The following is a 23,716-nucleotide window of genomic DNA, read 5'->3' as shown; positions in this document are numbered from 1 at the left end:
ATGCAAAAGTCGTTTTCAAAAAATACAAAAACTTTTTCGAACTTTTATTCAATTTCAAGTCACAATTATAGAAATATGAACAGTAAGTACTGTAAATTAATTTGAGTAACTTTTATTTTAATGTTTTATCAGGAAAATATTATGCATCGGTGATCCCCTCGAAATTTTCCTTTCAGCCCAGTTAGCGAGCAGCATTCGGTGACTTGGCTACATTCTCAGCCTAGTTACCGAACAACTACTGTATTTCAATTTTTAAATCGAAGATGGCTGCCAAAATGGCGGTGATGAATTTGACTAAAAGTGGGTCGTAGAACTCCGATTAGATCAAGGAACAAGAAGAAAAAAACTCAAAAAAAACTTCGAACATTGGATAATTGAGGCTTCGGATAATCGAGTCTGGACTGTAATAGCCGTTTTTTCAAAGATGGACCGTGTCCTAAATACAGATTTGCTCCAGTTGTCTGAATTTCTTTAAAAAAAATATTAATAAAAAATCATCAACTGGATTTTTTGCCTTAAATTACTCATCGTATTATTTATAACAAAATGGGTTTTAATTTCAAGAAATGCCAGTTTTATTTTTCGAGGGATTCAACAAAAGCTCAAACAACCCCTAATTTTAAAAATGTCAAATTCTTTAGTTTAAACTCTTCTCACACATATCAAAGTAAGCAAAACAAAAAAAAAGGTCAGTATCAAGCAGTTTAATGTGTAGCCTTAACAATCAGATAAGTGTTTCCGAGTGATCGCCCCTATTTTTTGTTGTTTGTGATCCTCGCAACTAGTTTCCCATGACCGTACCCCTACTTGTTTTCCACTACCCTCAACAATACGTTTTGTTTTCCTTATTGTCAGTGAAATTAATGCTAAACGCTATGCGCGCGCCAATCCTATCTATCTTCTAAGCGTTTCCCCTCCCGCGTGATTTTTAAGCTTAAGATTAAGAAAGAGAGCGTCTTTTCAAAAATTCAAAATTAAATCAACTCAATTTGACTCGGTTTTTGTTTCGCTGCTCTGTTTGTGGCAGAAGAAGGATCTTTGTTCGCTTAAAATTGAAAATGTTTCTAATTTATTAATTTTTTAATTTTCCTACAGGATGGTCGTAAGTCGGCCCCGCAGCCGATCGCGAGCCAGCTGTCGTTGCTGTCGCGCCGCGAGTACCCGCTGCAGGTGCTGCTGGACCGCCCCCTGCCCGAGGGCGTCGACCCGACCAAGCTGGAGCTGTACCTGGCGCCGGAGAACTTCCCGGCGGGGATGGGCCTGACCAAGCCCGAGTACGACCAGCTGCCCGCGTGGAAGCAAACCAAACTCAAGAAGGAGCGGGGTCTGTTTTAAACAAAGGAGGGAAAGTTGAGAGAGAATTTCTTATTTTTTGTTACGTTGTTCAGTGTGTGTGCGGGAAGATCTTTAATATGCTTGCGCAACTTTAGATATATTTGTAAAATTTGGGATGAGATTACGATGGGCGCCCTTAAGTTTTTATTATTTTTTTGTAATATTTCTGTTTATTTCTATTATTTTCAATTTTTATCTGCTTGTGGCATTATCATTGGCCAAGGCAAGTTACAAAATTTTGCGTTCTCAACTCGTTCAAATTTTATATTTGTTTTTTTTTCGTTACATAAACCTATTATTTGTTTTTACCCAAAAAAAAATAAAGGGGCGTGATTATCTTATTTGATTAGCTTTAACAACCACTATTAGAAAATTATAAAATTTGAGAGTGTGCGACCCCCCACTTTATTCGAAAAAAAAAAATCTTTTGTTATTGCCGAGATTGTGTTACAATTATTACAAAAAAAAACCTAAATAAAACACAATTTCTTATCCCTCGTCAGAGATTTCCCTTTCGTTTTTAAAACTGCACTGATTTCAGCCCCTTTTTTAACCTTCAACCACAGACAAACGGGCGTAAATCTACTTCAAAATGCATCAATCAACAATTTAACGGTCAATTTGAATGAAACTCACCACGGCGACTTGATTTCACCACTGCTCTTTTTTACATGCATTTGACAGCTGAGCAGTTCTCTAGGATTTCGGTCATTCGATTTTTTTTGTATTTTTTAATCCGACTGAAACTTTTTTGGTGCCTTCAGTATGCCCAAAGAAGCCATTTTGCATCATTAGTTTGTCCATATAATTTTCCATACAAATTTGGCAGCTGTCCATACAAAAATGATATGTGAAAATTCAAAAATCCGTATCTTTTGAAGGAATTTTTTGATCGATTTGGTGTCTTCGGCAAAGTTGTAGGTATGGATACGGATTACACTGGAAAAAAATAATACACGGTAAAAAAAATTTGGTGATTTTTTTATTTAACTTTTTGTCACTAAAACTTGATTTACAAAAAAACACTATTTTTAATTTTTTTTATTTTTTGATATGTTTTAGAGGACATAAAATGCCAACTTTTCAGAAATTTCCAGGTTGTGCAAAAAATCATTGACCGAGTTATGAATTTTTTAATCAATACTGATTTTTTCAAAAAATCGAAATTTTGCTCGTAAAAATTTTTCAACTTCATTTTTCGATGTAAAATCAAATTTGCAATAAAAAAGTACTTAAGTGAAATTTTGATAAAGTGCACCGTTTTCAAGTTATAGCCATATTTAAGTGACTTTTTTGAAAATAGTCGCAGTTTTTCATTTTTTAAAATTAGTGCACATGTTTGCCCAGTTTTGAAAAAAATATTTTTGAAAAGCTGAGAAAATTCTCTATATTTTGCTTATTCGGATTTTGTTGATACGACCTTTAGTTGCTGAGATATTGCCATGCAAAGGTTCAAAAACAGGAAAATTTATGTTTTCTAAGTTTCACCCAAACAACCCACCATTTTCTATCTTCAATATCTTAGCAACTAATGGTCCGATTTTCAATGTTAATATATGAAACATTTGTGAAATTTTTCGATCTTTTCGAAAAAAATATTTTCGGAATTTTCAAATCAATTCATAACTCGGTCAATGATTTTTTGCACAACCTGGAAATTTCTGAAAAGTTGGCATTTTATGTCCTCTAAAACATATCAAAAAATAAAAAAAATTAAAAATAGTGTTTTTTTGTAAATCAAGTTTTAGTGACAAAAAGTTAAATAAAAAAATCACCAAATTTTTTTTACCGTGTATTATTTTTTTCCAGTGTAATCCGTATCCATACCTACAACTTTGCCGAAGACACCAAATCGATCAAAAAATTCCTTCAAAAGATACAGATTTTTGAATTTTCATATGTCATTTTTGTATGGACAGCTGCCAAATTTGTATGGAAAATTATATGGACAAACTAATGATGCAAAATGGCTTCTTTGGGCATACCGAAGGCACCAAAAAAGTTTCAGTCGGATTAAAAAATACAAAAAATAAAATTGAAGAAAAAAGACCGATTTCGTAGAGAATTGCTCAGCTGGTTGAAATTGTCCGCGCTCACAGCTATAGATGGCTCTGGTAAGAAGTGACTGATGAATTTGATGATTTACGTTTGTTTGTCCACAAACCCTTAGCTTTAGCGAACCAAAACGGGCAACGATTTCAAGCTTGAGCTAAACCCAGCAAAACAATAACAATTGAAAAGTATATTCTTTCGCGCCATAAAAGTCATGCAGAAGTAAAGCAAACCTTTGTGTAAAAATTGTAATTTTAATACCCCTCCTAGTAGCTGTGCGTAACGTTTAACAAACATATTAATATTATTAATAAAAAATACTTAGTGCAGGTAGTGTTGTTGCTTTCGTTTGTTTATTATTTTAAAGTACTCTCTTTTGTAGAAAAAAAAACTTTCGTGCTCTAAATTATTCGTGTATTCGTTAATGTGTAAAGCCCCCTTCTCTCTTATGCAGATGATTGTGTAAACTGTAATTATTGAAACAACCAACAACAATATCTAGCTTTTAGTGGGAGAAAAAAGTCGATCAAGCGCGAGTACTTAAGCAAAGAACTGACAAATAAAAAGCTTGCCCCTCCTCTTCTGATTGTTGGAAAAACAACAAATCAAACAACATTATAAATATATTTTGTAAACAGCCGTGCGATTTTTGTGCAACTCTGTGTGCTATTTAGAGACGTAAACAAAACAAACAAAAAACAGAATCGATGCGAGAGAGAGACGAGCGACCGGAAATTCGATGGGAGAACAACCCGCTAAAGTAACGCTGTGTTCCATAATATATAAAATATACATAAATGCAAACATACTATTATTATTATTCAAGAAAAAGCAACAGTGAAATAAATAAAACTTACGATAAACGCCTCCCCCCCCCCATCACAAACATCAGAATTCATAACACTTTTCTAACGGAAATCGAATCGCGAAACGCTCACAAACAATCACTAAATAGAAGAAATAAAACACACACCTCGTCTCTTCGAATAGTAAAAAATAAACAAACAACAATAAGATTATCGATTCATCTTTCATCAAGAGAAAAACATTTTTTCATTTCTTTTTTATTTTGTTATGTTTTGCTTAACAATATTCTTCCCTAAAGCGAAAAAAAATGATTAAAATAAAGGGAAACTACGATAAACAACAACAACAACAAAAAAAAACAGGTGGATACAGAGAAAAGAAAACAAGCATCAAAATAAGTGAGAAACATTTGTAAGACGGAATAAAATGCAACCGAAAGGAACAGTATATTTCGGATAAATATAAAGAAAAAAAATGGAAAAACTTTTTACCAATAAAAAAAAACTGGTGTTGTTGGGTTTAGAACAAAAAGAAATTTCCAAATACAGGTTGTTAACCTAATCTGTCCATAATTGAAAATTCAATACGCGACATTGCCACTGAATGGGACTGCGCGAAATTTGAAAGAACTTTCTGTCAGCGATCATTTCCAAAAACGCTGACAGCTGACAGCGCCTATCATGATCGTCATTGCTTGGCGACGGTCGGTGAACGTAAACACAAAGAAGAAACGAACGAAAATTGAGCCCCACTCAAGCAGCCGCACGACAGCATGCTCCTTCTAATTTCTCTAGTTTTTCGTCTTTCTTTTCGTAGTGGTTGCCGCGTGGTGACAGAAGTCATTTGAACGCGTTCATGGGAGAGGAATCTCGGTAGAATGTCAGACGACCGTTCTCTGAGCGAATTTATTTCTAGGTCAATGACTGTGACTGACTGAGTTTTAGAAATTTAAGAAATTAAAAAAAATCGTCAAGAAATTCAAATTTTATAAAATTATAGATTCAATATTCAAAACATTCAAAAACTTTAAAAATAATAATTTCAAAAGTTTAGAATGTAAACAACTGAAAAATTAAGAAATTAGGAATTTCAACCGTCGTGATTACTTTAAAATCTCAAAAATTAATTTAAAATCAAAATATAAAAAAATCAAATTTTTTAAAAATTTCAATAAAATCAATACTATTTATTTCTTATGAAGGGAACTGTCAAACTACTACTCGAATCGGGTATTCCATTTCAAAAATTTAATTTCTTTAAAAATTACATAAATTTTAAAAATTTCAGCAGTTTTCATTTTTTTAAATTAAGATATTTAATTCAAAATAACAAAAAAAACTTACAATTTCAAAAATTTTAAAAACACCAAAAATTTGAAAAATGTAAAAAAAATAATAAAATTAAAAAAGTTTTAAATGTTTCAAAAACCTTGTTTTTGTCAATCAAAAAACTAAGGGCGTGATTATCAGGCTTGAAAGGGCGTTTAAGAGGACGTTTAAGTAACATTAGCAGAAGAAATATAAAACAAAAATAAAGATAGGTTAGCTCTGCCCATAATTGAAAATTCGGCTATTATGCCAAATCAAGTATTCCGAGAAAAACGCGTTTTAGTGTTTGTCACAAAATCTCCGTCAAGGCAATTTCCCATAAGAGTGGCATATTAGCCGTTTGGTTTTTCGCATCGGCAGCCAAGTCTAGACACTTTTTCAGTAAAATTCAAGTTCCAAAAGATGCGTTAGAACATCCTCTACCACCTGGTGCTAATATCTCGTTTTTGCCAAAAGTGGATATTAGCCGTTTTTTCAATGGTGGGCAGCAGCTGTAACATAACCATAAAAGGGGTGGAGAGTGGAATTATTGGTCCTATATCCATTTTAATCAATTTCCATATTTATTTTTAAGTTGAATATTTTTGGCTTCCTCACCTCAATGAGGAAAGGCTATAAAATCACTCGAAAAATGAACTTCTTTATTCGACCACGTAGACCTACCTTCACGTATACCTATTGACTCAGAATCAAATTCTGAACAAATGTCTGTGCGTGTGTCTGGATGTGAGTCCGTGCACCGAAAAATATGCACACGATTATCTCCGGATTGGCTGAACCGATTTGGACCGTTTTGGTCTCATTCGATCCGTCTTGGGGTCCCACAAGACCCTAGTTAATATTATTAAGTTTAGAAAAGTACTTCAAAAGCTATACTAAAAAAACGATTTTAGCTAAATTTCGGAAGATTGTAAAAAGGGAGGTTTTTATAAGAAAATTCGTCATGCTATATATTGTTAGAAAGGTATTTGAACGACCTTCCCAACGCGTTCAAAGGATTGATGATCTGACAACCCCATCAAAAGTTATGAGCACTAAAGTGTTTTTTATACACTTTTTGAGGTCGGATCTCAAATATCTTGTTGAAAAAGTTGTCCGGACCTATTATGCGACCCATCGTTAGATAGGTAATCAAAAGACCTATCCAACGAGCCCAACAGATTGAAGATCTGACAAACCTATCAAAAGTTATAAGTACTTTAGTGTTTTTAATACACTTTTTTTAGGCCGGATCTCAGATATTTTGATAAATATAAGTGTTATTTATACACTTGTTTGAGGCTGTGTAGTGTAATCACTTTATGAATGCGAGGAAGGCACCAACCACCTAAAGGTGGATTAAGTAACGTTTTTTTTTATTTTTTTTTCTTTCTGTATTTTTTGAATTAAATATTTTTGTTTATTTCTTCTTGACTTTTTTAAGTAACTTTCTGTTTATTAAATTTTATTTAAATTTTCTTAGAAATTTTTAAATTGAAAATTTTTAGATTATTATTTTTTTATTAGGATTTTTTTTTATTCAATTCCTAAAACAAATTACCTAATTTATACTTTTTCGAAATTTTTGAAATTGAAATTTTTAAAATTTATGATTAAATCGAGGATTAAATTTATTTAGGCCGTTGCAAGTATTTTTCAAAGTTTATGTCGCCCCCTTTAAAATCGTTCCGAAAAATCAGGGGGCAAAAACAATATTTTTCCAAATACTTCAAAATTTCTAAGGAAATAGAAGTCTAACCAACTGAAAACAATTAGAAATGCATTTTCCTGTATTCAAAATCATATTTAACATGTTTGGGATCGATCAAAAATATTTTCAATTTTTGTGAAAATCCAACGGCGAAAAAAAAACTCTTCAAAACTTGCATATTTTTAACACAAATGATTGCAAAACAACTGAGCAGATGTAAAATGCATTTTATAACACTTTTTTTAGTTCAAATGTTGAGACCATAGATTGTAATCTCAATTTTTTTTTTTACAAATTTTAAAACTTTTGAAAATTTTGAAGTTTTTAAATTATTTGAAGCTAGAAGTTTTTCACATAAAAATATTGAACTCAGACCTTTTTTTTAATATTCCGTTGAAATAAAAAAAATATTCAAAAAATGGTATTACAAATAACGATCGTAATTTCACGATACACTATCGAAGTTTCTCAACAGTAAAATAACGATTGTAATTTGTCGATGGTAGATCGAAGTTTGTCGATGCTAAGTCGTAATCTTACTATCGAGAAATCTCGATCGTGAGTCGAGAAATGACGATCGTCATATTACGGTCGACTGAAATAATCACCATGAACAATTTAAAATTGTTTATTCAGAAGCTGAGAAAAATAAAAGTTGAAAGTTTCTCAAATAAAAGTCAAAATTTTAAATATAAAAAAATCAATGGATTTGAAAACACAATTCGTTCTCGATTATTCGATTTCCACTAAAATTTCATTCCGGAAAATCGTATTAAAAAGTTTTTATTCAATCTGAAACCTAAAATATTACTGAAATGGAGAATGTAAGAACTTAAGAATTATTGAATTGTTAATTATGAAAGTTCGAGATTTTTTAAAGGTATTTAAAAAAATAGTATAACACACCAAACGACAAACGTCTCGAAACATGCTAGCCGGCTGAACTTAGTTTAGAGGCAAATTTCTTATACAGTAGTTGTTCGGTAAATGGGGCGTTGTTTAAATGGGCGCACGATAACTGGGCCGTAGCCCAGTTTAAAAGCAGGCAAACGTCAAAAAACCAAAACAATCCGAAACGACCGAGGGGTAAATGGATGAAAAAATCATGTTCAATAAATAAAAGAACTTTTCTCAAAACTTTTATGTAATTTCAAGTCACAATTTAAGAAATATGAAAATCAAATAAATTTGAGTAACTTTTATTTAGCTTGAATTTCGGATGGACATCATAACACGTGTGTCTGCTTTAATTTATGCGTTATATTTGCACATAAATAAACGTAGGCATGCACATTGACCCATTAAATATTAAACCTAATATCACATTTTCGTTAAGGATACTCCCCCGAGGACACTCTAACCCTCCCCGTATCCCATCGTCCCCTCCGTCACGATCGCCAATTGTTGCTGCTCCGAACCTTGCTCCTGCGCCTGCTGCTGCTGCTGCTGCGGCTGATAATCCATCCCCGCCGTGGCGTACCCATAAAAGTTGTCCACCTTGGACAAATTGTGCGCAAATCCGGCCGGCCGAATCATCGGGTGCAGCACCTGCTGCCCATCGCTCCCGACCGCAATCAACGAAAACGCATCCAGCGGCGGTTGCTCCTCGACCTGGTTCGCGCGTTCGCCGCTGCCGCCGCCGCCGCCCTCCACGATGACCACATCCGAGTTGACGCTTTCGCAGTGGCGCTCCTGGGATTCTTCCGGGTGTGGCGCTGGTTGTTCCGGCTCCGTCTCGTGCTTGGCGTTTCGTACATGAAGCTGGTACTTGACCTCGCTGATGGAGACGAACGCACAGCGGGAGCACTTGTAGAGCAGGGCCGAGGCCACGTCCGCGTGCATCCGTTCGAGGTGCTTCCGGTAGGTCGTGCTCTGGATGCTGGTGTAGTCACAGTACGAGCAGCGGTACTTTTGGCCGCTCGTGTTGTGGCGCATTTTGTGCCGCCGGATCGCGTTGTGGTCGTTGGTGGAGTAGTCGCAGTGTTCACACGAGAAACGCTTCTCGTCGGAATGTTTGGCCACGTGCGATTGCAGCAGGTAGCGGGTTTTGAAGATCATGGAGCAGAGAGAACAGCGCAGACGTGGACCTGCGTCGTTAGCGCCGGTGGTCGCGGTGGACGATGCCGCTTCCTGGAAGTGTTTAAGCTCGACGTGGGATTTGAGCGACTTTTGGTTGGGGAACTTGAGGCCGCATTTGACACACTTGACCGGGTTCGTGCCGGAGGTGCGTTCCGGCGTTGGCTCGCGATGTGGTGCAGGTGGTCGTTGCTGCGGTGGAACCTGCTGCTGCTGATCGCGGTGAGACCTGCGGTGATTCCTCAGCTGCTTGTTATTCTTGAACCGTTTATCGCAAACTGCACAAGCGAAATTTTTCACGTCACTGTGAATTTTCATGTGGGTATTGTTCAACCGGCACAGAACCGGCGTCTTGAAGTTACACAAATGGCACGCGTACAGCTCCATATCGATCGAGTGCTCGCGCCACAGATGCGTGTGAAGCGTGTTCCAATTTCGAAACTCCAACGAGCCACACTCCGGACACCGAGTCCCCACATCCGTCTGCGCCGTTCCTCCATCTCCTCCTCCCTCGTAATGGCACCTCTTGTGATAGGCAAGCGTTTCCTGCTGACGAAAGCGTACGCCACAATCCACCAAGTCACACTTGTAGCCCTCCTCGAGCGGGGTCAAATTCGTGTACAACTTCTTCAGCTTCGTAATCCCGGTCTGTTTGGCGCCCTTTGGCCGTCCCCGACTGCGAGCCCGTCCATCCTTATCCTGCTGCTGCTGCGACTCACTCACGTCCGGGGCTTCGCTCGCAATCTGTTCCAACTTGCTCAGAGGAGGCGTGTCGATCGGAGTGGGAGTCGTCGAAGAGGGGGGAGGTGGCGCCGGCGTAACCGGAACACAAGACGCCGAAGTTGTTGGTGGTTCCATCAGATTGTCCGACACGTAGATGCGGCCCTGCTGGGCTGGTTCCTGCAATTCCAGCTGCTGTTGGAACTCGTGTTGCTGCTGCTGCTGGATGTGGGGGATTGACGGCGTCGGATCAAGGTTGATTATTTCCTCGGCGCACACAAACAGGATGTCCTCGTCGGTTTGGCCGGTGTTGTACTGCGCGGTGGTGTTTGGGCAAATCGAAGGTGGAGGCTGTTCCAGGGGAAGTGATGGCGGTGGCAACGCGGGTTGAAGCTGGTGATGATGTCCGCTAATGTGGTGATGATCCAGCATTTCGGTGGGTTGCAGCGGGAGTCTGAAAGAGACAAAAAATTGAAAAAATCTCTGATTTTCCCACCAGCGAGTCCCACCGGTTGATAAATAATAATGTTATTTTTATTTTTTGAAAATTAAATTTAAAATGATTGTTTTTATTCAGGTATTTTTTTATATTTCTCATCTCAATTTTTAGATTTTCTGATTATATAGTTAATTTTTAATTTAATGTTTTTTTTTTCACTGGCTAATTTTTTTATTTCTTTAAACATATTTTAAACATAATTTCTTTTGTTTTGTTAATTCTTAAATATTTATATTTTTAATGCATCTTCAATATCTTTTTATTTTGAACTTTTTGATTTTTTTTATTGTTTATTTTTTAATCATTTATCAATTAAATTAATGTTAGAATACTTTTAATAGTTTGAATTTATGGAGTTTTTTTTTGTTTTCATTGAAATTTTTTTCAATCAATTTTCGAATTTCTATTTTTTTATGTTCCAGATTTTTTAATGTTTACATAATTAAAAATTTTCTATCTTTTGATTTTGAGTTTTTTTTTTATTTCTTAATTTTTGTGTTTATTTTTATTATTTTCTGCGCATCTAAAATTTCTTGATTTTTATAATGTTTCAGATGTTTTAGATTACTTTTTATTCATATTTTGAATTTTATGAATCCTTTGATATTTTTTTCGAAGTCCTTAATATTCGCTTTTTTATTTATTTTCTAAATATTTTTAAAATTGTTTACGTTTCTTTGTATGTTTTTTTTAAATTGGTTGGTTTAATTTTGTTCATAATTGTAATTTGCGAATCTTTGATTTTTTTTTCGAGCTTAACTATTTTTAGGACTAGTTTCAACACTGTTAGAAATTTTAAATTCAACGAATCTATAGTATTTTAATTTTATTGCTATTTTACTGGTTTATAAAATTTGTACTATTATTTTTTATAAAATTGTTCAGAATTTATAGTTTTTAAAATGTTTAAAGTGAAACAAACAATGTGCAAATATTTAGAAATTTTTAAAATGCTTAAATTTTTCGCAATGATTAAAATTTTTAAAATTTTGAGTATTTTTTTTGAATGTTTGACAATTTTTTTTAGAATATTTAAATGTAACGAATTTGTAGTATTTTTAGAATCCAAAAAAAAAAGATTTAATTGTTTTCGAAATGTTAAATATTTCAAGAATTGATTAATATTTTTTTTTGTTTATTTTTTTAGATTTTTTCGAAGCTTAAAATTTTTTTAATTTTTTTTAATGGTTTAATGTTTTTAATGTTTAGAATTTAAATTTTTCCAATTTTTTAAACTAGTACTTTATTGCCCCTGATCGCATAAATGTCCCATATGCATTTTCATCGATTTCGAGTTTTTGATGCAGTTTGGTTCAAAATCGTGTGCTCTTTCAAAAGAGCCTGTAACATCCAGTACTTTGTTCTAGAAATCAGGAGGAAATCCAGTTTTTTCGCGAAAACTTAACACGTAGCCTTATGTATGGGACAAACTTTAAATGCGTTTTTCTCAGCTTGCTGTTTTTGCATATGGGACATTTATACGAACATGGGCAGTTTAAGAATTTTAAAATTTAGTTTTTCAAATTCTATAGTTTTTTATAAAAAAAAATAAAAATGCTTAGAATTAGAATCCTTACATTTTTTAGTGGTTTAAAAATTTAGAACTTTATAATTTTTTTGAACTTTTAAATTCTAATAATTTTTAAATTTTTAAATTTTAAGTGTTAAGAACTTGTGGTATTTTTAGAATAAAAAAAAGTGTTTTTAGAATTTTATTATTTTATAAATGTTGAATATTTTAAGAATTTTCTAAATTTGTCAAATTTCTAGAATATTTAAAATTTCTAGAATTTGATTTTTTTTTAAATAAGGCCGTTGCAAATATTTTTTGAAGTTTATGTCCCTCGACTCTGATCAAAGTCTGACCTAAAGGCGGTTGCACATTTTTTAAAAGTTTATGTAAGCTTATGAAAAAAGCTTTGTAAAATGCAATCAATACAGTTGTTTTTAAATCATACATTTTCAAAAATCTACCCTGGTTTAGAGAGGTTTTTTGTGAAATATTAAATAGGTATGTACTTTTTGAAGTTCTATTTTAATTTTTATTTATTTTAGAATAAGCATATTCAATTTTCTGATTTTAATTTTTTTCTAATTCAAATGTTTTAAATTGTTTTTATTTTTTTAATCTAAAAGTTTAATTTTTGAAATTTGCAACTTATTAAAATTTTGAGTTTTTGGATTTTTCAACTTTTTTTTTAATTTATTAACTCGTCGTCGACCCATGAACGGAAACTCCCGATGAACTTGGAAAATTTAAGAAATTTGATCTCTCGACAAGCACCGCAGTGGGCTTGTCGTCGATTCGCCTTTGCGTTTGCCCCCGGCAGTGCCAGTGGGGACACCCTAAGTAACATCAACATTATATCAAGATAAAACTGCTCACCTCATATGATCCGCCGATCCCTCGTAGTGAAGGTCTTCCGCCGAGCTCGTGCCGGGCTCAATAATGATGAAATCATTATCAAACGGTTGCTGATACACATCCTGTTGAATGCCACCGCTCTCATTCCCGTCCACGCCAGCACACGCAACCGTTTCGCAACCCTGCATGTCCTGATACTGCTGCCCACCTCCCCCATCGTCCTCAAAATTATCGACCAGTTCCGAGGGCGTCTCCACATCCAGCAAACCTTCAAAGTCCTCGTCCATCGATTGATGCTGCAATTGCTGCTGCTGTTGCTGATCGTCCCCATCCAGACCGACAATTCCGTCCAAACCTTGCGTTGAAGAGTTGCCGTTGAGTGGCGGGAGCAGGTTCTGCAGCTGCAGCTGATCGATCGTCATCAGGTTGAGTTCGTCAACCGATTTGAGGTGAATCGTCGGCGCCTTTAGCACGCTAATGTTCTTGATGAATATTTTGCTCTTCCGCGGTGGCGCGAATTGTCCACTTTGGTTCTGGGAGTAGTCGGTTGGTCCGCTGGAAACGGACATGGTCGTTGGCGGAGTGCACGTTGTCGGGGGCGTGCTCGAGTTGCTACCACTCGGCATGATCAGCATGTTGAGACCGGAACTACCCATCGTGATCGTTGGCGGTCCAAGACTGGAGATGGACGTGGCCGGACTGATGACCTGCGGTGGTGGTGGAGTCGTGTACAGACTTTCACTGCTGCTGGCGCGACTCATTTCACACGTTGACGCGATAACCGGTGGGAGTGGGATCGGGATGAGCGGGTTTCGCAGGATGTCAACGTTGCGGATGAAGATCTTACTGCGTTGGGGAGTCGTGCTGGACTCGGTTATTGGGGGCGATTCGCTGGTAGGACTCGGTGCCGGAACGACAAAGCTGTACTTGCTTTCGTGCAAACCGGACGGACTGGAAAAGTCTACCGAGTTTTGCATAAAGTTGGCGTTCTGCAGCAGGGAAACGTTCCGGATAAAGATCTTGCGACCTTGCTGCTGCTGGTCGGTTTCTTGCTGAACGTTCTCCTGCTCAATAACGTCCGGTTTCTTGAGCAGTTGCACATTTTTAATGTAGATTCGACTCTTGCTCTGTTCCGGAGCGACCTGCATCGGTTGCGTCTCCGAAGTCGAAGTCACGACCTGTGAAACCTGTGGCACACTGTTGACACATTCCGACGACCCTCCCGGAAACCTGCGATCAACTAGCAGTTGCACTTCCGAACTAGCCATCATGTGGTCCTCAAGCAGGTGCGTTTCCATCGATCGCCTCTGACGGAACTTGTTCCCACAAGCCGGACAGTTCATCCACTCGATCGCGTCCCGCTCCCCGTTTGGATGTCGCGCCTGTCTATGATCCACCAAATTCTGCTCCACAACCGTAACAAACGGACACAACTCACAGCAGAACAAACTCAGCTCTTCGCTCTCCCTCTGATCCACCTCCGACCCCACCCGTTCCTCACCCATATAACTCTGGGCGCTGCCCGGCAGCTGCACCATGGCCGTGCCCTTCTCCAGCGCCCGCAAATCTCCGACCTCCCGCTTGCAGATGCCCAACTTGTCCTCGCACTTGATAACCTCCTGGCTGCTGGTCCGGGACGACGACGACGGGGACGAAGTCTCCTGTTGTTGGTTCTGCTGCTGGTACTGCTGGTTGATCTGCATCGGAACCTTGACGAAAATGCTCGGCAGCACGACATCGTTCGGACCGGTGCTCAGCGGTTGATCCGTGCTGGTGACGTAAATGCCGCCGCCACTCCCGTTGACCAGCGGAATCGAACTGAAGTACGGCGACGAGCTAAAGTTCAGCGAATCGGTGCTCTGCAGCGGGGAGTTGATCGGGTTTGAGGCGAGCTGGTGGGAAAGTCATTTCAGTTGAGGAAATCTAGAAGTCACCTGCGCGAAACTTACCATGGAATCGAAGCCGAGGCTCTCCGAACACTGGTTCTGGAAGATGTCCATTTTGCTTCGGTTTTCAATGCAACACCAGAGTCACCAATCTGTTTTACGGTTAAGTAGGGTGTTTAGGCGGCAAACGGTTTTTTTGGAACCATTTTTATTCTAAAATTACACTTTTTTAAAGAAATTTTCCTCCAATTTGTGAGAAAAATGCAACTTTGTTTACGTTTACGTTGCAAAACAGTGGATGACAGTTCAAGAAAATTTTATAGACAAGGTTGCCAGTTGGAAAGCTCATTCAAAACGACAAAGAAAGTTATTTTAGTGGCGTTACTCAAATAATATTGGTAAACAAGTAAATATGCGAAGGTTTTGTTTAAAAAAAAACTTTTTTTTATGCATTTTCGATTCCAGCCTCGAAGACCGATTCTATACAAAATACTCAACATTTTTGTTATCGATTTTGACGAAAGAAATATGGTAGCACTGTTCTGGGCGTCATCACCAATCATCATCATCGTCAGCTGATTGTGGTTGTGTTCGTGAGATCCCGAAACAAAACAAATTTCTTCATACGTCAGGGGTGCTACAACGCACATTTTGAACATAGAGCTTTATGACGTTTCGTGTACACACACTTGCGCACCATTTGATTTTGCTGTCCGGACAAAATTTAACCTCAATCTTTTTCGTGTACGTACACGCAATACATGCGCACGTAGATTACTCTATTACACATCTGGAGTTTTTTTTTAATGGTCCAATAAACCAAATTACCAGTTTTTGCTTTTGGATGTTTTTGAAACTACCTTGAGTCAGGGGAATTAAAAAACACCCAAAAAGCAAAAATTACAAATTTGGTTTAAATTTTTTTGTAGAATCAGCCTGTACGAGGTTTGATTCAACAACATTTTTGTTGAATATAGGTAATCAACGCCGATTTTGCGTTGAAACAAACCTTGATTTTCTTAATTCCACAAAAATCTCTTGTTGTTTAGAAAAAGTTGCTTTGACGTTTAGCGTTGATTCAACAAAAATCTTGATTTTCAAATCAACAAAACGTTTTGTTGATTCAAATATGCCTTATTTTTCTGCGTTTGCTTTTTGGGTGTTTTTTAATACCCTTGACTCAAGGCGGTTTCAAAAACACCCAAAAAGTAAAAACTCGAAATTTGGTTTATTGGACCTTTAAAAAAAAAAAAAAAACTCCGGAATTATTGTTTGTTTTAAAATCGAGTAATAAATAAAAGAGAGTGTTCTTTTGTTACGTAATACAGTTGGGGGGAGGGAGTAGTCGGAGGCCGTGTTACGCTCCATACAATATTTTCAAAACTTGTTTGGAAATTTTGTAACGGGTACATATATAAATAAAAATCCGTTTTGTTGCGTTAAGTGCGGTATGCAAATCGGGAGAAACGCGGTCAAGAAAAGTTGCGCTTTTTTTTGTGACCTTTCCAAGAAAAATTAACGGTTCGGTAAAGTTCTTGGGAGAAAAAAATATCTAGAGTAATCCTAAAACATATGAAAAACAATAGTTTATACAATACCTTCAAAAAAAAAAAAAAAATAAAACTCTGGATATAAAGATGAAAATATTCAGAAAATCAAAAATGCTTATGAGCAATTCTCTGAGTTTTCGGTCATTCGATTTTTTTTGTATTTTTTAATCCGGCTGAAACTTTTTTGGTGCCTTCAGTATGCCCAAAGAAGCCAATTTGCATCATTAGTTTGTCCATATAATTTTCCATACAAATTTGGCAGCTGTCCATACAAAAATGATATGTGAAAATTCAAAAATCTGTATCTTTTGAAGGAATTTTTTGATCGAGTTGGTGTCTTCGACAAAGTTGTAGGTATGGATATGGACTACACTGAAAAAAATGATACACGGTAAAAAAAATTTGGTGATTTTTTATTTAACTTTTTGTCACTAAAACTTGATTTGCAAAAAAACACTATTTTTAATTTTTTTTATTTTTTGATATGTTTTAGAGGACATAAAATGCCAACTTTTCAGAAATTTCCAGAATGGGCAAAAAATCTTTGACCGAGTTATGATTTTTTGAATCAATACTGATTTTTTCAAAAAATCGAAATATCGGTCGCAAAAATTTTTCAACTTCATTTTTCGGTGTAAAATCGAATTTGCAATCAAAAAGTACTTCAGTGAATTTTTGATAAAGTGCACCGTTTTCAAGTTATAGCCATTTTTAGGTAACTTTTTTTGAAAATAGTCGCAGTTTTTCATTTTTTAAAATTAGTGTCCATGTTTGCCCACCTTTGTAAAAAATATTTTTGAAAAGCTGAGAAAATTCTCTATATTTTGCTTTATTGAACTTTGTTGATGCGACCCATAGTTGCTGAGATATTGCTATGCAAAGGCTAAAAAACAGGAAAATTGATGTTTTCTAAGTCTCACCCAAACAACCCACCATTTTCTAATGTCGATATCTCAGCAACTATAGGTCCGATTTACAATGTTAAAACATGAAACATTCGTAAAATTTTCCGATCTTTTCGAAAAAAATATTTTCAAAAATTTAAAATCAAGACTAACATTTCAAATGGGCGTAATATTGAATGTTTGGCCCGTTTAAAATGTTAGTCTGGATTTTAAATTTTTGAAAATATTTTTTTCGAAAAGATCGGAAAATTTTACGAATGTTTCATGTTTTAACATTGTAAATCGGACCTATAGTTGCTGAGATATCGACATTAGAAAATGGTGGGTTGTTTGGGTGAGACTTAGAAAACATCAATTTTCCTGTTTTTTAGCCTTTGCATAGCAATATCTCAGCAACTATGGGTCGCATCAACAAAGTTCAATAAAGCAAAATATAGAGAATTTTCTCAGCCTTTCAAAAATATTTTTTTCAAAGGTGGGCAAACATGGGCACTAATTATAAAAAATGAAAAACTGCGACAATTTTCAAAAAAGTTACCTAAAAATGGCTAAAAAAGTTTCAGCCGGATTAAAAAATACAAAAATTAAAATTAAAGAAAAAAGACCGATTCCGTAGAGAACTGCTCTTATGTAAAAACACAAAAATTGAGTTAAAAAATAGAATTAGACTTTTTAATTTAAAATAAAAAAAAGAGAAACAAAAATTGTGATACAGTCATCCCACATATTCGGAACACCCACAAATTCGGAACACTTTGATGATAATTTGTCAATAGCATGCCAAAAGTAGCTTTTCTGTCGACCTTACTATTTTTAGAACCTTCATTTGGACATTATCTTGCTATTTCACTAGTAAAAGTAGGACTTTTTGAACAAAAAACATCATTCCAAGACTATTTTGTCCAGAGCAGCAAAACACTGCCTCCAAATGGCCTGTTTCATAATTGTGGGATGTTATTGTGCCTCCCACAATTGTGGAACACCTGAATTTAACTGATATTTTCACAAAAAAAGTTGTCAAACCATGGATAAAACATCACTTAGCTTGAGTTTCACTGGTTGCAGTGTGTGAAGTCATTATTTTGTGACAAATATGTACTCATGGAGAGATCCAATGTTTGTTTACATTCGTAAGAAAAAAGTGTTCCGAATTTGTGGATTTCAAGGGTCAAAGTAATTCTTCAAAAACTTCATATAAAACTTAAAATTTGCAGATGTTCGATACTGCATTTGAAAGATCGCAAGAAAAGCTTTCAAATGAAGGAAAAAGCGAATCATTAAGTTCAATTATCGATTTGCTATGATTTTTTGAACATTGGCCGATCTGGAAACCGTTCCGAATATGTGGGATGACTGTACTGTATTTAAAATAAAGCTCCAACATTTTAAAATTTTGAAGTTTAAAAATTCTGGAATTTAATTTGAAAATTTACAAATCCCTTAATTCTTAAATTCTTAAATTCTTATATTTTTTACTTCTTAAATACTTCAATTCTTAAATTCCTCAAGGAACCATCCACAAACCACGTGGAAACTTTTTTGGAAATCTTGGACTATTTCTATACAAATAAAATCTTTTTTGTATGGAGCGTGGACAAATATTTTTGAATATTTATCTCAAGATATTTTAATTATTTAATCAAGCACAGTTAGTTAATTTTATTTAAAAAAAACTATCTGTAAAATATTTTTGTAAGTTATTTTTTTTTTGCTTCCATTGTTGGATAAAACCTGAGCAGTTCTTGAAAGGAAATTAAGATATGAGTTTATGAAATCATTCAAATTAAAAAGTTTAAAAAGAAAAAGAACTATTTTTTTGTGATGTTTGATAAAAAAAAGCGTTTTCAATCTTTAATACAGGTTATTTCGTATTAAAATTTTCATTGTTTAACTTATTTCTGGATACTTTTATGTTTGAAATGTTCCAAATCAAGATATTTGCGTTAATATCAATTTAAGAAAAAGGGGCTGGGAGGGGGACGGGGAATGAAGATCTTGAAATATAGCCAAGGGGGAATAGAACGAAAAAGGTTGAGAATAACTTCTTCTTTATGTTTAAATTTATTTTAATTTTATTTTTACGATTATATTAATTTTTGAAGCTTTTGAAGAATAAGTGATTTATTGAATTTAAATCTAGATTGAATTTTCAAAAGATCCTATCTGTATAGAAAAACCATGATTCACAAGTTATTTTGAAAATTTACTTTAGAAATGATTTTACTATTTTTTTTAATTCTTTATTTGTTTTGGCTTTTGAATTCTACAATTTATTATAAAAGGCTGGTACAAATTTTATTTAAAGTTTTTGCCCCCTTCAAAGTTGGCCCGAAAAATCAGGGGGCAAAAAAAATCAATGGAAATAATTCAATTTAAAATGCATTTCCTGCGTTAAGAATCATTTTTAGCATGATTGGGTTGATTTAAAATATCTCTTGATTTCTTGATAATTTTTGATGTTTATTATCGCTAAAATTTTATTTTCGCTTACATTTTTGTATGCGTCAAATCTTTTAATTTATTTTAAAACTAATTATTGCAAAACAACTGAACTAGTGTAAAATGCATCTTAAAATATTTTTTTGCAATTCCGTCGTGAAACTACTCACTTTTCCTGTCATTCTTGAACGACGAAATAGCCTACTTTTTTGTACCAAAAATAACAGAATCGAATAGCAACACTTTTCAAAATAAATGCTGAAAAGTTCTACTTTTCAGCACTCAAATGGGTGCTGAAAAGTTGAACTTTTCAGCACTTGTTCCGAAAAGTAACACTTTTCAACATTTTTTTTTATTTCAACGATTTATTGATAAAATACATGAAAATTTGACTTAAAATTTCACTCAGAGTGTTTTTTAAAAAAACTTTTTTTTTTTGGAATTGCAAAAAATGTTGTATGGAACTCGTTGCAAAACTTGATTTTTTCAGCACTCTTCGTATTTATCCAACTCGGTGAACCTCGTTGGATAAATGTACAACTCGTACTGAAAAAATCCTCTTTTTGCAACTTGTTGCATAAACTACTATTTCCATTCAAATGTTAATACTATGACTTGTTGTTTCAATATTATTATTTTTCCATTATTATGAGGCTTCGACCCCGGCCAGAGTCGAGAAACAAAAACTTTGAAAAATATTTGCGTCGGCCTTATGATTTGTGATATTTCTCTGCCGGCAACAAACAACACTGGAATACGTTAAATACAATTTTATATATATATTTTTTAAATTCTGAGTTGAAAGATCATTCTTGAAGAAATTGACAAAACACATTTTTTATTCGATTTCAGACAATATACCTTACACAAAGTGGGGAAAAGGGGACGCACAAGTTTTTTTTTCAAGGGTTAACTAACGGACGCAGTTTGTTAAATTCTTCGCTCACGGAAATCTACTCTACCGATTGATAATGATGACTTAAACACGTAGCACTGATTAAATGATACTGTTAAAAAGTGTTTAGGTTAAATAATTACCATAATATAATATTATATGCAGGTGAATCACACAATCTCTACGAGTGAAACAATGCGTATTTTTACATACGGGGTTCATAAATATACGTAGCTGCACGCTCGTTACAGTTGAGAAGATACGGAGATGGGGCGTTAGATAAAACAAAAAGGAATCAACTTAAATTCTGGGGATACTGGATACGTTTCAACCAAAGCACAACCATTCAAACGTCGGTTTCTAATCAAGAGCCTTCCGCGCCGCCGCCACAGTTCGTAACCGTTTTCGGTTCGTCGTCTTCTTCGTTGCCGCTGGTCGGCGTCACGTTGGTCGTGGTTGGCGTCGTCGTCAGGCTGGTCGTCTCGGCCGCCAGGGGAGCACGGCGCCGTTCCGGTTGCTCCTCGTCGGTGGGCGATGATGACGACGAGGACGAGGTCGGCGAATGTTGCCCGTTGAGAGTGGTGGGCAGGGTGGACGACGGTGGAGCAGCAGCAGCTATCACGGAGGGAGTTTTGATGCGCGGTTCGGACGCCTCCTGGGTGACCATCTTTTTGTACGCGGCGCAGATGCACTCGCACACAAAACGGTATTGGCTCTGCGGGGGAAAAAGCATGAAGTTACGGAATGTATAATGTTTGCTTGAAGATTGTTTCCACTTACCACATTCTGCACCATACAGGCCCGCTGGTCACGCATCGCTTGTACGATGTCCAGCGGATAGATTGGCTCTTTCGTTTCCATCAGGGCCAGCGCCGTGTCCATCAGAATGAGGACACCGGTTCGACCGATTCCGGCCGAACAGTGCACGATGATTGGCGGATTAGCTGCGCTGATATATCTGCAATAAATTATTTAAACAATTTAGAAATTTCAAATAATTGAATCAAAGACAAAAACAAAATCGTATTTTTTTTTATTTTATATTTTTGATGTCAAGTTCGATATCTGCGACTACATTTTAATAAACCTTGAGAGATTTATTGCTTGTTACATTATCAAATGCATTTTTGCTGTCTTTCATAATCGCCATTTTGGCTTCCATCTTGGATTTAACATTTTGCAAGTTATATTTGAGAACAAAAACAAGACATAAAAATTTTCGAGCATAAATTTCCCGAAGCGAGTCTATTTCAGAGACGGAGCAAAATTTCGTAGAGATTTCTACACATTATAATTATTAGTGTTGAATAATCAAAATTTGCCGTATATTTTTTTTAGAAAATACTCAAGTTATAATATTATTATAAATACGCATCGACCATCGATTAGATTTCACTGTAGGTATTAAAAAAAATTAATGCTCAATAATTTGAAAAAAAAAACCAATTCAAATTCAAAACTGAAATATTTTAAAAAAAAATGTTAAAGTTCTGAAATTCAAATTATAAAATGCTGAAGGTGCAAAATTCTCAAATTTTAAACATTATCAAATATTAAACATTTTTCAAAAATAAAATTCTAAAATTCTAAAATTCTGAAATTCTAAAATTCTAAAATTCTAAAATTCTAAAATTCTAAAATTCTAAGATTCAAAAATTCTAAAATTCTAAAATTCTAAAATTCTAAAATTCTAAGATTCAAAAATTCTAAAATTCTAAAATTCTAAAATTCTAAAATTCTAAAATTCAAAAATTCAAAAATTCAAAAATTCAAAAATTCTAAGATTCTAAAATTCTAAAATTTTAAAATTTTAAAATTCTAAAATTCTAAAATTCTAAAATTCTAAAATTCTAAAATTCTAAAATTCTAAAATTCTAAAATTCTAAAATTCTAAAATTCTAAAATTCTAAAATTCTAAAATTCTAAAATTCTAAAATTCTAAAATTCTAAAATTCTAAAATTCTAAAATTCTAAAATTTAAAATTCTAAAATTTAAAATTCTAAAATTCTAAAATTTAAAATTCTAAAATTCTAAAATTCTAAAATTTAAAATTCTAAAATTCTAAAATTCTAAAATTCTAAAATTCTAAAATTCTAAAATTCTAAAATTCTAAAATTCTAAAATTCTAAAATTCTAAAATTCTAAAATTCTAAAATTCTAAAATTCTAAAATTCTAAAATTCTAAAATTCTAAAATTTAAAATTCTAAAATTCTAAAATTCTAAAATTCTAAAATTCTAAAATTCTAAAATTCTAAAATTCTAAAATTCTAAAATTCTAAAATTCTAAAATTCTAAAATTCTAAAATTCTAAAATTCTAAAATTCTAAAAATCTAAAATCTAAAATTCTAAAATTCTAAAATTCTAAAATTCTAAAATTCTAAAATTCTAAAATTCTAAAATTCTAAAATTCTAAAATTCTAAAATTCTAAAATTCTAAAATTCTAAAATTCTAAAATTTAAAATTCTAAAATTCTAAAATTCTAAAATTCTAAAATTCTAAAATTTAAAATACTAAAATTTAAAATTCTAAAATTCTAAAATTCTAAAATTCTAAAATTCTAAAATTCTAAAATTCTAAAATTCTAAAATTCTAAAATTCTAAAATTCTAAAATTCTAAAATTCTAAAATTCTAAAATTCTAAAAATCTAAAATTCTAAAATTCTAAAATTCTAAAATTCTAAAATTCTAAAATTCTAAAATTCTAAAATTCTAAAATTCCAAAATTCTAAAATTTAAAATTTTAAAATTCTAAAATTCTAAAATTCTAAAATTCTAAAATTTAAAATTTAAAATTCTAAAATTCTAAAATTCTAAAATTCTAAAATTCTAAAATTTAAAATTCTAAAATTTAAAATTCTAAAATTCTAAAATTCTAAAATTCTAAAATTCTAAAATTCTAAAATTCTAAAATTCTAAAATTCTAAAATTCTAAAATTCTAAAATTCTAAAATTCTAAAATTCTAAAATTCTAAAATTCTAAAATTCTAAAATTCTAAAATTCTAAAATTTAAAATTCTAAAATTCTAAAATTTTAAAATTTAAAATTTAAAATTCTAAAATTCTAAAATTCTAAAATTTTAAAATTCTAAAATTTAAAATTCTAAAATTCTAAAATTCTAAAATTCTAAAATTCTAAAATTCTAAAATTCTAAAATTCTAAAATTC

The 23,716-nt window shown here is 33.8% G+C and overlaps 3 protein-coding genes across 12 annotated transcripts in view; 1 reads left to right on the top strand and 2 right to left on the bottom strand.

The window, feature by feature from the left end:
* The window catches only part of LOC6035310 (supervillin), a 388,528-nt gene extending 386,600 nt beyond the window's left edge, over positions 1 to 1,928 (top strand). For 9 of the 10 annotated variants that reach the window (XM_038264419.1, XM_038264421.1, XM_038264422.1 and 6 more), the window contains one exon: positions 1,096 to 1,928. In XM_038264419.1, coding sequence (XP_038120347.1) covers positions 1,096 to 1,335 — 240 coding nt within the window. In that variant the 3' untranslated portion in view covers positions 1,336 to 1,928. The remainder of the gene's footprint in view (positions 1 to 1,095) is intronic. The other variant, XM_038264424.1, reaches the window with a different exon arrangement.
* Positions 1,929 to 8,452: 6,524 nt separating this feature from the next.
* LOC119769907 lies at positions 8,453 to 15,050 on the bottom strand. The gene is made up of 3 exons (XM_038263730.1): positions 14,822 to 15,050; positions 12,894 to 14,764; positions 8,453 to 10,462 (listed from the first exon to the last, which is right to left on the bottom strand). Exons 1-3 carry the CDS (start codon positions 14,870 to 14,872, stop codon positions 8,569 to 8,571), a joined length of 3,816 nt encoding a protein of 1,271 aa, XP_038119658.1. The 5' UTR covers positions 14,873 to 15,050; the 3' UTR covers positions 8,453 to 8,568.
* Positions 15,051 to 20,464: 5,414 nt separating this feature from the next.
* Positions 20,465 to 23,716, bottom strand: part of LOC6035309 (tyrosine-protein phosphatase non-receptor type 4) — a 41,011-nt gene continuing 37,759 nt past the window's right edge. Inside the window, exons 9-10 of the mRNA XM_038262168.1 lie at positions 21,328 to 21,505; positions 20,465 to 21,262 (exon numbers count right to left, since the gene is read on the bottom strand). Coding sequence (XP_038118096.1) covers positions 20,912 to 21,262; positions 21,328 to 21,505 — 529 coding nt within the window. The 3' untranslated portion in view covers positions 20,465 to 20,911. The remainder of the gene's footprint in view (positions 21,263 to 21,327; positions 21,506 to 23,716) is intronic.

Source organism: Culex quinquefasciatus, chromosome 3 (genome assembly GCF_015732765.1).
Source record: "Culex quinquefasciatus strain JHB chromosome 3, VPISU_Cqui_1.0_pri_paternal, whole genome shotgun sequence".
Lineage (NCBI taxonomy): Eukaryota > Metazoa > Arthropoda > Insecta > Diptera > Culicidae > Culex > Culex quinquefasciatus.
This window is presented reverse-complemented; position numbering and strand designations above follow the sequence as displayed.

What these genes read in the sequence shown, in the direction of transcription:
- LOC119769907 (XM_038263730.1), bottom strand. Translation starts at nt 14,872, where the DNA reads ATGGACATCTTCCAGAACCAGTGTTCGGAGAGCCTCGGCTTCGATTCC. An exon ending in GCCTCGGCTTCGATTCCATG is followed by an intron (nt 14,765 to 14,821) that starts GTAAGTTTCGCG and finishes CTTTCCCACCAG; the next exon opens with CTCGCCTCAAACCCGATCAA. An exon ending in GGATCGGCGGATCATATGAG is followed by an intron (nt 10,463 to 12,893) that starts GTGAGCAGTTTT and finishes TGTCTCTTTCAG; the next exon opens with ACTCCCGCTGCAACCCACCG.